At 61.8% G+C, this 12,700-nt stretch overlaps 1 protein-coding gene across 1 annotated transcript in view; it reads right to left on the reverse strand.

The window, feature by feature from the left end:
- Window positions 1–1,101: 1,101 nt before the first annotated feature.
- FOXO6 (forkhead box O6) overlaps window positions 1,102–12,700 on the reverse strand; it is a 38,923-nt gene continuing 27,324 nt past the window's right edge. Inside the window, exon 2 of the mRNA XM_040588544.1 lies at window positions 1,102–6,007. Coding sequence (XP_040444478.1) covers window positions 4,595–6,007 — 1,413 coding nt within the window. The 3' untranslated portion in view covers window positions 1,102–4,594. The remainder of the gene's footprint in view (window positions 6,008–12,700) is intronic.

Below are 12,700 nucleotides of genomic sequence, written 5' to 3' on the forward strand. Positions count from 1 at the left end.
GGTGCAGAGCACACGGGAATTTCCAGGGCCCTGGGAGAAAAGTGGAGGTTGGCCTAATATTTTCAAAGGGGAAACAGGACGACATGGGTAATTTCAAGGCTGTCAGCCTGACATTGATCCCAGGCAAAATAATGGAATGGCTGATATGGAATGCAATGAATAAAGAACCAGAAAGGTTGATATAATTAATGCCAATCAACAAGGATTTATGGAAAATAAATCCTGTCAAACCAACTTGACGTCTTTCTTCCTGTTGTTTTTCTTTTTCTCTTTTCTTTAAAACCAGGATTACAAGTTTCTCTGGTGAGGAGTGGGGTTTGCTGAGGACACAGAGAACAGCAGCGATCACCTGGGCGCTGCGTGATGTTTTCTCACAAAAATGGGAAAACCCAACCTACCATGTGGGCTGGTTTAAGACCCATTTTGGAGATCATGGGGTTGGCTGCGCAGCAGCGGGCACAAACTGCTGTTGCAGGGCTCTGCAGGGCATTCTTCTCCCTGGCCTATCCCACCAGTGACAGGGAGGACGCGCCGGGCTGTCTGTGTCCCAGCAGCGCTCACTGTGAGGAGGGAGGTCCTGCTGCGGAGTCACCGGTGGGGGCAGGGGGTGGACATGGGCGTCATTTGCAGAGCAGGGAGAAGGGGAAGTTTCAGTCCAAAGAGCTCCAACAGCTGCTGAAAAAGGGGATTTCCAGGCCAGTGGCTGGGAGCTGCAGGCAGGGAACCTCACCAGGGAGCAAAGGGGCTTGGGGCAGCGGGTGCAGGGAATGAGCACCTCCGTGAGCCGGACACTGTCACCACTGCACCGGGCCGCTGCGACACTGCGGCACGCCATCAGTCTCAGAAAATATTGGCAAATCTCAGTAAATACGTGTATTTATAGACTGCCCAGGATGATGTCCAGATGTCTGTGTCCAGGTAGGACTTCACAGACACCTCCACAGCCCAACCATCCCCATGCCGGGTGCAAGCTCAGCTCCACCAAACATCGCATCTTCTCCTTGGTGGCTCTCCCCAGGTGCCCCCAGCTTCACTGGTCCAGCAGTGTCCTTCCTGTCAGCCCAGACACACGTAAACATTGAAGGCAGCAGCCCTTCAATGTAATATTTAAAACAATTTTATTCATGAAAATATGCTGTACAATGCACTATACACAGTTCTTTACATTGCCACATACACAAACTCTAATAGCACAATCAAGAAAGTTACCATTGCCTACGATAGATGCGTGGTGAGAGATGACGCCTGTCAGAGACCCTCCCCCCCAGTCTGTACAGTTATAAATACGAGGGAAAGGACGGACCAAAAACCGCCGTATGAAGCAAACTGGTGGGGCCCCTCCAGTGTCCCCTTGACACCGGGTCCTTGCTCCGGGCAGGGCTGGGTCTGGGTGGGAGCAGGGCTGGGAGCGGAGGATGCTCCTTGTCCCCAGAGGCTGTCCTGTGAGGCGGGGAGGGCCAGGAGGGAGAGGAGGTGATGGGAGCAGGGAGGCTGAAGCTGAGCGAGGTGGGACGTGAGGTGGCCTGTGCTCAGGGAGATGTTTCCAGAGGGGGAACCTGGAGCCACCACCGGACAGTGAAATGAAGCCCTGGCTTCTCCTTCCCCATGGACCTGCCTGCCCCACGGGCAAGAAGCACAGCCCCAACATCCCTGTGCCACCACCACCACCTCACCACCACCTCACCGCGGCCCGGGTACCCCCGGGGCCCTTGGCTCCATCCCCCTCCGCCGCGGCGGGGCCAGCCCGTCTCGCCTCCCGCTCCAACCACCCCCCCTTCCCCAGGGTCCCAGCCACTGGGGGTGGGGGGGTGGGGGGGGTGTCTCCGTGCCTGCCTCCCACTGCCCGCCGTCCCTCGCACCGCACGACGACTGTACACACGACGCTTACCAACACGACTCCACCGCACACACGACAACCCCACGGTCACGAACCACAAAGACAGCTTCGCAAGGGGACGTGCCCCGGGGGTGGATGCCCGGGGGCTCCACGCAGCGGGGCAGGGGGAGGTGGGCGGGGGCAAGGGGGCAGGCGCGGGACAAGGGGGGGCTTTTCTCTTACTGCTGGTGCGGCTTCCCCTCTGTGACAACGGTCAGCCCATATCTGTGACACCGAAGGGGTTTTTGGGGGTCCCTGTGCCCGAGCATCCCATCTGGAAATGCCCGGCTGCCAGGGTAAGCCCCAGCTGGCCCATGCTGCCCGGCATGCTGGTGTGCTGCTGGATGTGTGCCTGCAGGTCGGACGCCTGGAAGAGCCAGGACTCCTTCCCTTTCTCCCATGCTTGGGGGGCAGGGCCCCCCTTCTCTTCCAGGGCAGCCCCAGCTGCCCTCCCTGCCTCTCCTTGCGAGCAGTCCTTCACACCCCGTGTGCGGAGCTGGGGTGCTGGGTATCAAATAGCCATTTGCAATCGGTTTCCAACGATTTTAAATATGCCTGAAACGAGAGGTGGTGTATAAAACGAATGCGGTAATGATCCTGACCGAAGAATAATCCTTTTTAAAAAAGCATTCAAGAAAGATTATATATAATAGAATATATTAAATTCTGTACATGATCAAATAATGTAAACATAATTAATTAACTTGTAAGAATGTCTTTAGAGACTATGCCCACCGTGTGCCCAGGGCGAAGGTGAAGGGTGGCACATGGGGCTCCTCTATCACGCTTTGCCACAGACTCGTGGGCCAGGAGAGGAGCAGGAGATGCCCCCGCATGGGTCCCATCCTGACCCAGCTCCGAGCAGCCACACTTCCCCTATGGCTCGGTGGGACCCAGCACCTGCACCCTGGTAGAGGAGGTGCTGGCGTGGGAAGGGAAGAGCTGGGCTGGGAAAGCGTGCTGGTTCAGTGCACCAGGGGTAGAGGATTCAGAGGAAGCCTGTGGTGCCCAGGAGGAAGACAGGCTGTGCAGAGCCCCTGAGACACAGCAGCAGCTCCCCCAGCCCCTTCTCCCAGCCCCCTCAGCTCCTCGGGACCAACCAACTCTGGCTGCCCATCAGCCTGCCCAACTCCAAAAGCCCCACTGCACCCAGGCTGAGCTGCTGCAGGGAGCCCCCACCGCTGGGTAGGATGGCAGTGGGACCCCAGCCCACTCCTGCCCCGCAGAGCAGTGGGGCTGGTCTGGGCTCCCAACAGAGACAGCAGCACCAGCTGTGAGTTGTCGTCCCCAGCCCCACGGAGCACCGGCCCTTGGCAGGTGGGTGCACTAGGGCTGACCCCTCTGGCCGACAGCCCCCTGGACCATCCTGGGGATGGGCAGCAAGCCCTCCAGGACAGGCATGCTGCCTGCTAGCTAGAGACACTCCTGAAACCAGCAGTGGCCCCCCAGGAGCCCCCCAGCCCAGCTGTGAGCCCTGTGGCACCTCCCTGAGCAGCGTGGGTCACCCAGGCTTGGGGCTGGGTGGACCCCATGCTGGCTCTGGAGACCTGGTCACCACATCCCTACCCTCCTCACATGCACACACACCCTTCTCGAGGGTGACCCACATCACAGCCCCCCAGCTTCCACCCCATCATCCAACACCCAAAGCCATGGCCAAGCCAAGATGAGACGTGCAGTAGGGCACAGCCGTCGGCATTGCCCACGGCCTCTCTCCTCTCCCTAAGTTCAACCCTTTCTTCTTTCCAATGCAAAAACTCAATGGCAAAAGAGTGCATGAAATCAAATAAATACGGGCCCCCCCCCCTCCCCGACCCTGTGAGCTCCCCCTGAGCTTCCGGCACAGGGGACCCAGGCCAGCAGCATGTCACACCCATCAGGACCACCCTGTGCAGGGCTGTGCACCACATGCAGGAGTGTGCCCACGCCTGCTCTGGGCAGGGTACCACAGCCTTCCTATGGGCAGGCACGACGTGGCACCCCCCGCCCCCAGTGGGCACGTGGGCTGCCAAGATGCTGTCACCAGGGCTGCAGATTGTGCACCCTTCCCTCCATTCCCAACCCCCCCCCTTCTCCCTGCTTGGTAGGAAAACCTGCCTGGACCCACACCACGAAACCCACTGTGGAGGTGGCCTGGGCACGTGGGCTTGACAGAGCTCGTATCTCCACCAGGGTTTGGGGGTGAGGAGCCCCCCCTGGCCCTTGCCCTGGGGCAGGGTCCCCACTCCTGACACTACTACTCAGAAGACTCATTTCCCAAGGTGACTCAGAGAAAAGGGTCCCTTTCCAGAGTGGGCTGCCCACACAAGTGGTTCCCATGCCACCAGCTGTCACCGCTCTGTCACCCAGCCCAAGGACAAATCAAACTGGCACCATTGCAGTGGGGCACTGGGACCATCTGGAATGGTTTTCCCTTCCTGCTCCCCCTCTGGACCCGCCTGGCTCAGTCTGCCTCTCCGGCCCGTCTGCCCTGCGTCCTCCAGAGGATGCTCGCAGGAGGACCCAGTGGATTGGGCACACGTGTGGGCTGCGGGCTGGGGACCCTACCCCATCTCAATATTTGACCCTACGGTTTGTGTTTTGTGTTCGATCTCAAGCTCAGATCGACGGCTCTAGCCCATCTTAACAAACAAAGGCAGAAGAGAAAGGAAAAAAAAAGTTAGTCTCAATGTTCCCCTCGTGGCTTCTCAGTGGCAAGCCCCCACCCTGGGGCAGGCGTCACCCGGGCACCCAGCTCTGGTTCGTGGGCTGTGGACCCCCGGGCAGCACGGGCACGTTGAGCCCGTTCTGCGGCGGGAGAGCTGAGTCGAAGTTGAAGTCCATCTCGTCGCTGTCCATAAAGTCATTCAGGATGATGGACTCCACATCGCACTCCAGGCTCCCGTTGAACATGTCCAGGTCCAGGTCTGCTGGGAACCTGTCTTGGCCCAACACAGGGGGGTGGACAGCCCCCGGGTAGGGGCCCTGCAGCGAATCCAGCAAGCTCATGTGTGCCCCTTGGTTATTAGCGTAGGAATGCAGATGCCCGTGGTGCGGCACGGCTGTCATGCTGCACGTGTCACTGGGCAAGCTCATAAGGCTGACAGGATTAGCTAAGGCACTGGTGTTGACCGCAGGGTGGTGACCGGCTGGTGACGGGTGGTACAAAGCGTTGCTCTTCATGAGAGAGCCCGAGTGGGACGGGTAGGAGGACAAACCCTGCTCCCCGCTCCCGCACAGCAGCGGGTTGTGTCTGTGGCCACGGGCCGGCACCATGGGGCTGGCCTGCGGCAGGGGCAGGTCCCCCGGGACCATGCTCTCCTTGTGCGCGTAGGAGATGGAGGAAAGCAGGTCCTGCAGCGAGGCGTTCCTGTAGGAGCTGACAGGTGAGAAGGTGGCTTGCTTGTTCTCCTGGATGGTCTGCATGGGCAGGCGGCGCATGAGGCTCATGGCCGGCTGGCTGTAGATAGTCCCGCAGTAGGTGTTGGTGGCAGCCCCCATGGTGGAACACTTGGAGTTGAAGGTGAAACTGGAGCTGCGCTGCCGCAGGGCGGCTGGGGGGAGCTGCTGCGAAGGGCTCATGGTGTAGCCGTCCTGCAGGTCCTCCAGCATGCTCTCCCCGAGGCTCTCGTTCAGGCTGATGGTGCCAGTCAGGTCAGTCAGCCGAGGCAGCTCCACGGAGCAGCGGGCGTTGAGGGAAGGAGACATGGTGCTGGAGGGGCTGGGGTACATCAGTGGAGAGGAGGGGGTACCATCATCCTCCTCCAGCTCATCTGGCTCGTGGTTGGACATGATGGGCGAGAGGCGCCCGCTCAGCGTGCTGGCCGTGGAGTTGGCCCGCGTCCTGAAGTCAGCCCAGGCGTCGTACTCATCGCTGGCGTGCGACGTGGGGCTCTCCGACCACTTGGCTTGCTGGGAGGAAGGGCTGTCCTCCCCGCGCTCCTGCGTCACCTGCAGCTGCTTCTTCTTGCTGGCCTTCCCCTTGATCCGCAGGAACTTGCTGTTGTTGTCCATGGAGACCGCCCGCCGGCGGGGCGTCTTCCCCGTCTTGCCGCCCTCAGGGTTCAGCATCCACCAGGAGCTCTTGCCCGTGCCCTCGTTCTGCACACGGATGAAGCGGGTGTGCAGGGAGAGGTTGTGCCGGATGGAGTTCTGCAGAGACAGCAAGGACAGAGGGGACGGTCAGCAGCGGCTCCAGCACCCCAGGCACAAGGGGATGCCTGCAGGGCTGGGGGGTACAAGGGGTATCAAGGGGAACCTGCGCTCCACCCCCTAAGGATTCCATGGCTTTCTGAGCCAGAGGGGTCAGGGCTCAGCTGGAGGGTCTCTCCCACAGCACTGCCGGGCATTTCACCTCCAGGAGCCCATGGGTCGTGGCCCTTTGCTGCGTCTGTCAGCTATTCATCGTTACTGCAATTACTGTCATGGCAGGGAGCGGGGCGGGGTCTTTAGCATGTGCTCCGGGGACCTGCACCAGGTCCCAGGGGACTCTTCTTCCCTGGAAGAAGTCTGGGGAGGGAAAAGGTGAGGAGGCAACAGAAGAAGAGGCGGGAGTCAGGGCTGCGTATAGGTCCAAGTCTTCTCCACCCCTCCCAGCTCCAGCCACCCACATGCCCAGCAGAGCCCACCAGGATGCTCCCAGCCCAGCCTTGCCCACGCACACCTCTGCATAGATCCCAGCCCTCTCTCCCCACCACCAGGCACCGCACCAGCTCCACAGGCAAAGGGACCCCTTTGCCCACACACTGCCAGGCACCAACCCTCTGGAGCTGGCTCCAAACAACTTTCCCTGCCCAGCATCATTCTGTGACTGCTCTCCTCCTCCCTCACCGCTGGGCAGGCAGAAGCATGCCTTGTGCAGCATGCATCAGCACTGCCACAGCTCAAAGCACTGTGCCAGCACCATGTAAGCCAGATCTTGTCCCCAAAATGCCTGTCATCCCCTGCAGGCTGGCCCTGGTGGCAGGGCCCAGAAGGCAAGCACCCTGCCTGAGAGGCTCAGCTACCATAGCGCGGGGGGGCTGCAAGCCAAACCACAACCCCCATTGCCCAGGCAAGGGCTGGTTGCGGATGGTTTTCTCCCCAGACACTTCTGGCTCCAGCACCCCAAGGGGCTTTCGTGTGGACAGCAATACTCCTGCCCTCTTGGCTCTTGCCTGGCGCTGCGGCTCTGAGCGGCTTGCTGGCCAGAGTGGGGATGCCCAGGGGCCACATCCCAGCGCAGGCATCCCCAGCTGCCACTGCCCCGTGGGGTGCCAGGCTGGGGTGACCCTGGGGAGATGCCTTCAAAGCTCCAGCCAGGAGAAGAGAGGGGGTGAGGACATCTGCCTCTTGCTGCTGATCTTCTGCAGCTCACGGGATGCCACTCAGCTCCCTGCGCCTTGGTTTCCTCAGGGTCCAGAGGGCAGAGGCCAGGGTAGAACATCAGTCCAAGGTGTAGAGACCCTTACTCCAGGGCTCAGGGCTCAGCAGGGGCTGCTGACGGGAGGCAGGCAGCTCCTCCTGCCCCTGCTGAGCTGCAGGAGGGGCAGAGGGACAGGGAGGGGGAAGAAACCAAGGTGCCAGGGAGAAAGTTTGGTGCTGTTGCCGGCGTACAGTGGAATACTAATGAAGAGGCGAGTGAGCTCCAGCCTCATCTATCATATTATGTAATGGCTTACTTCTCTGCACTTCATTTATTTGGAGATTGCTCCCAGGCTGGCTCCTCGCCAGCAGCCACCAAATCCAAGTCTACAGAAATCAATCTCGCGCTGACTGATTAAGCCGTGTTTAGAACTAATTGCTCCTTCGTGTGTGGGGAGAATAAATTATGGGCTTTAATTTCACATCTTTAAAATGCAACGGCAGGTATGGGCTAGCCGTTAACCCCTTCCTGCACATCCCTGTGCACAGCTGGAGGGGGGGCAGGCCACGGCTAGCATAGCTCAGGGAACAGGTTGGAACTCGCCCTGCCCTCCGCAGCGGTGGCTGCCCATGGCAATGCTCATCGCCTTCAGGTAGAGCAAGCCAAGCCCTGGGCCAGCCTGCCTGGCAGGGAGAGCTATCCCTGACCCCTCAACACCCCCTCCTCGAGCCACAGGATGACCCAAGCTCCCATTCATGCGACTGAGCTGCGGTGCAAGTGGCAGGGGACAGAAGCAGAGCACATGGCCATCACCGCATTTGCAGAGCCAGAGCTACCAGCCAGCTCAGGCCCACGGTGCTGCCCTGCACACACACACAGGTGCCAGTGGGCTGGGGATGCCCAACCGCTGCTGAGCCCCTCGCAGGAGTGGGGACCCCCTGCACGGCCCAGTCCCTCACTGCCGGCGCTCCCCAGCTCTGCTCAGCCCAGGAGGCAGGAGATGCCACCACCCTCAGCAGCAGGGACTGAGCTGCAGTGCAGCATACGGAGAGAGGGGCTGGGTTTGGGGGTTTGGGGAACACCATGGCTGGACAGGGGTGACATTCAGCACAATGCTAACCTCCTCCTCCTCCTCCTCTGCCGCTGCCTGCCTCCCACTCTGCAGCCCCAGCACAGGGCACCCAGGCACCCACCACCACCCACGGATCCAAGCTGGTGTCTAGCAGGGGACAGGGCTGGCGGGGGGGAGGTTGGCGGGGGGGGGGAGGTTGGCGGGGTCAGGCTGCCCGAGGGAGAGGAGGGGAGGGGAGGCTGCTGCGCCTTCTGCATCGGAGCTTCATTAAGAGCCAAAAGACAGCAGCAATTAAGTGCAAGGCGCAGGGAGCCTGGCTCTCTCCTCATTAGCACCCTGACGTGCTCGGCTGGCCGCGGCTCAGGGTGCACAGCACAGGGCAGCGGGCTGCACGGGGCGGGCCAGGAGCTTGTTATCACCAGGAAGGCAGGGACCTGCTTCACCTGCCACCAGCCCCGCAGCCCCACGAGCACCCAGCACCTCGCAGCACCCAGCCCTGAGCTGGCAGGAAGCAGCACACGATCGTATGGCCCACAACGCGGGGCTCAGCTTCTGGTCAGCCCTTGGCAGTGTGGTGATGTGCAGGGGACATCAGGGCTGGCAAAACCTCCCTGACAGCAGCTGCCATGGCAGGGCTGTGCACCAGTGCCTGGCAGATTTTGGTAGGGTGTAGGGAGAGCAGGCAAAGGCTGGGGCCAGTCCCGGGGTACTCACAACACCTCTGACACTGCTCTGCCCAGCGACCCAAAGCCCAGCACCACTGCTCGCAGCAGCCTGCAGCTCTGCAGGGCCGGCCGTGCCCTGCACCCTCGCTGTGTCTCCCTCCCCACGCCCATCTGCCCCTATGTCACCCCTGCCCTGGACCGCCCTGCTCTGAACAGCTCAGGCCCCTCACCAAAGCAGAGACCCTCTCAGCATCCTGGCTTCACGCAGCACCGCAGCTCTGCAGTACCCAAACAGTGCAAAGCCAGGAGCATCAGTCCCCAGCGCACATCCAGACCATGCCATGGGATGATATCCACCATTTCAGACACCAGCCCTCATCCTCACAGCTCTGCAGAGGGGCAGAGGATGCTCTGGGTAGCAGAGGCGAGAGCTGGAGGTGGTACCAGGGCTGCCAGGTGCCACAGGTGGACCCAAGCCCTGCTCAGCCCTGGCTGACACCCAGGGAGGATGAGGCTGGAGCCTGTGCCAACACCCGGCCACCAGCTGCTGGAGGCTTTGCCAACTGGGAAGACCCCGGTGCCATCCCAGTGCCCATCTGCTAGGGGCTGGCCCCGCTGCAGGGCCTGGTACAGGGATGGGGGCACCCGTGGGAGCTGGGGGCACCGACAGAGCCTCCTCACCCCCCCAGGAGCCCTTCTCTACGGAGCCTCATTGTCAGGGGAACAGCCAGTGTGAAATCGGTCTGATTAGCAATTAGTCCCATTGTAAAAGGATTAGCCGGACCCCATTGTTTGGATGAGTGACTTGACTATCAATTTGCATCTGGCAGGGCTGCTGCTGCTGCTAGGAGCGTTCCCCTGTCCTGACCAGACAGACACAGCGCCCAGCACAGGCGGGGCACCAGTGGACCCCCGAGATGGGCATCGATGCCGGGCAAAGCGATACCCTTCGCAACATCCCAAGCCCCCTGCCAAAACCCACCAGCAGCAGCACCCCAGTGGCATGGCCCGGGAGTCACTCCTCCAGCCTTGGGGTGCCCACGAGTCTCGGGGTGCAAGGGGGGGCTGGGCATCCACCTGTGTGCCCTGAGGAGAGCATGGGGTAGGGGAAACGAGTGCAATTTAAGCGAGAGCAGGACTGAACAAGCCCTGGTCCTGGCCAGAGCTGGGCAGAGCAAATGAGGGGGTCCCACTGACTAGCCCCCTGTCCCTGCCACTTCCCCTGTGCCCATTTGCTGTCTTCCATCGCTGTCCCTGGGCTGCCACCCCTCCCTGCTGTTCCCACATCGCCTGGGGTTTTTCTGAGCAAAACCCCAAACCCCAGCCTCCTCCCCCTCCCAACAGCAGCCCAGCCCAGCCGTGCTCGCAGAGACCCCCGTGCTCCCAGCGAGCCCCAGCCCCATGGCCAGAGTGCGACAGGGTGTGCAGGTCCATCAGCTGCCGGTCCATGCAGCTAATGAGCCCGTTACCTGGCGGAGATTTGCAGGCTGGTTAACAGGAGGAAGCAGTGACAGGGTCACTAACGAGCTCTGCCGGCTGCTCTCCAGCAGCACGAGGATGGCTCCAGGGGTTAATTGATGCTTATTTACTTCTCACACATAAAAATTGCCAGCATTGGAGGAAATATTCCAGGGGGCAGAGGCTGCCAACAGCCCCGATGATGCCACATCCCAGGGGATGCCGTGCAGGGGGTGGCAGTGGCATGGGACAGTGACCGGTCACGCCCCCAGAGACATCTTATTCACCCAAGAAATGGCACTGCACCAGCAGCTAAGTGCACGATGGCCATCACTGTGGCCTCCTGGCACGATCCCCCAGGGATGGCCAGCCCTGCTCCCTGCCACTGGTGTCACTGTCCTGCCTGAAGCAGCTGGTGGCTGTGCGCAGCCCACCAGCCCTGGCACCGAAGCACCGCATCCTGAGCAGGGCCCACGCCTGCCTGGCGAGCAGATGGCAGCTGGCACGCCATGGCAGCATGCCCCACGCACCAGAGAGATGCCAGGCACCCCAGATGCTCGCAACGGGGACAGACACCCCATGCTGACAGCAGCCGGACCCCCGTGCCATGCCTAAGGCGGGGAGCAGGATGAGACCCCCACCACCTCCCATGGCTGCAGGCACACCAGCCCACCTCACGGCAGCCCTTGTGCATGGTGGGTGAACCCAGCACAGGCTCCAGGCAGGGGGAAGCGGCACAGAGGAGAAAGCTGGGGCAGGGCACTGGGTGGCTGTAAATCCAGCCTAACGTGCGACAAGGTTCTGCCAGCTTTGCATCGGGCTCCCCAAGGAGGGGACCAGCCCGGCACCAGCTGCATGCCGGGCTCAGGAGGGCTGTGAATCCCCACTGGCCTCTGTGCTGTGAGCAGCCCCCGTGATCTCCCCATCTCCCCACTGCCCCTGGGGCTGGGGCAGCACACGCCAGCTTGCTGGGAAGAAGCAACCCACAGCGCGGGGCTCGGCGGGGCAGTTTTCAGCAGCTGCCACGTGCCTGGGATGTCTGCTCCAAAACTACCACCTGCGCTCTGCACTGCCCCACAGCAGTATCGCCGCCCCATAGCATCCCCCTGTACTGCCTGCTCCTGCCCCAGGCAGCCCTACAGTGCCTTGTAGCCACGCAGCTGCCCCACAGCCAGCTCCCTGCACTGCCCTACGCTGTGCCCCATAGCGTCCCACAGCCAGCTCTCTGCAGCACCCTGCAGCATCCTACAGCCCGCCCCCCTGCAATGCCCCATAACCCCCCCAGCCCCTCGCACTGTCTCAGGCACCATGCAGGCAGCTCGCTGCACCCCAGCTGCTGCCCAGGTCCTGTCTGACATCTCCCTGCTGGGGACCTGGGGCTGTCGCCCTCCCCAGCTTGTCCTTCCCCGGGGCATCACTGCTGTAGCTGGGCAGGGGGGACCACATGGGCTGCGCGGTACCCCCAGAAAGGGCACGGTGGGGGCAGAGGGACGGTGCCTGCCTCCCCGCCGCAGGGGTCTCGCCGGCGGCTGCCGAGCGGAGGCAAGCGTATTCGGGTCAGTGCGCTGCCTGAGCAGAGCTGGTCTGACGTGCTGCTAATTGAACCAAATGCCCATTAGAGGCGTGACTGGCCATGTCCATCCCGGGCCCTCCGTCGCAGGTGGCTGACACGCAAGGAGCCTGAAGGCTGCTCAGCATGGCAGGGCCAGAGCATCTCCCGCCTCCTCACACATCACAGCCAGCTCAAAGACCAGCCGGCATCTCATTAGGAACGCTAATCAGCCCCTAGGCGTGCGCTGGGGCAGGGGGGAGAGAGGCAGCTGGGGCTTACAGGGGACCCCACGTTGCAGACCCCCGCATAGCCCCCCATGGCCCCTCTCTGTGCCACCCCCTGGGACAGAGCAAGGGCAAAGCCTGGCAGGGACTGGGCAGGGGGGTCTAGCCATGCCCTGCCCCATAGATCCATGGTGCTGTGGGGCACAGTAAGGCCTGTGCTCTGTAGCTGAGAACCTGCGCTGTGAGGCCACGCTGTGACAGCCCGGGGCGCACGCCTGCCTGGCCCCCTGCCCACATCCCTCTGCCGTTCCCCAGGGCCGGGTGATGGTGTGACTAAGACCAACCTCTCCTGAAGGAGAAGATCCAGGACTTGCCAGCCCCATCCCAATCCCCCAAATCCATAAGGAACCTGGCTGGATGGGTCCTCAGGGCAAAGCCCATCCCCTGCCTGGCCCTGTGCCAGTCCTGGCCCACCTCTGCTATACACCTTGTGTCTCACAGCGGGTCTGACCCGCAGTGCAGCCCCCCCA

The sequence above is a fragment of the Falco naumanni genome, chromosome 3, assembly GCF_017639655.2.
Source record: "Falco naumanni isolate bFalNau1 chromosome 3, bFalNau1.pat, whole genome shotgun sequence".
Classification (NCBI taxonomy): Eukaryota; Metazoa; Chordata; class Aves; order Falconiformes; family Falconidae; genus Falco; species Falco naumanni.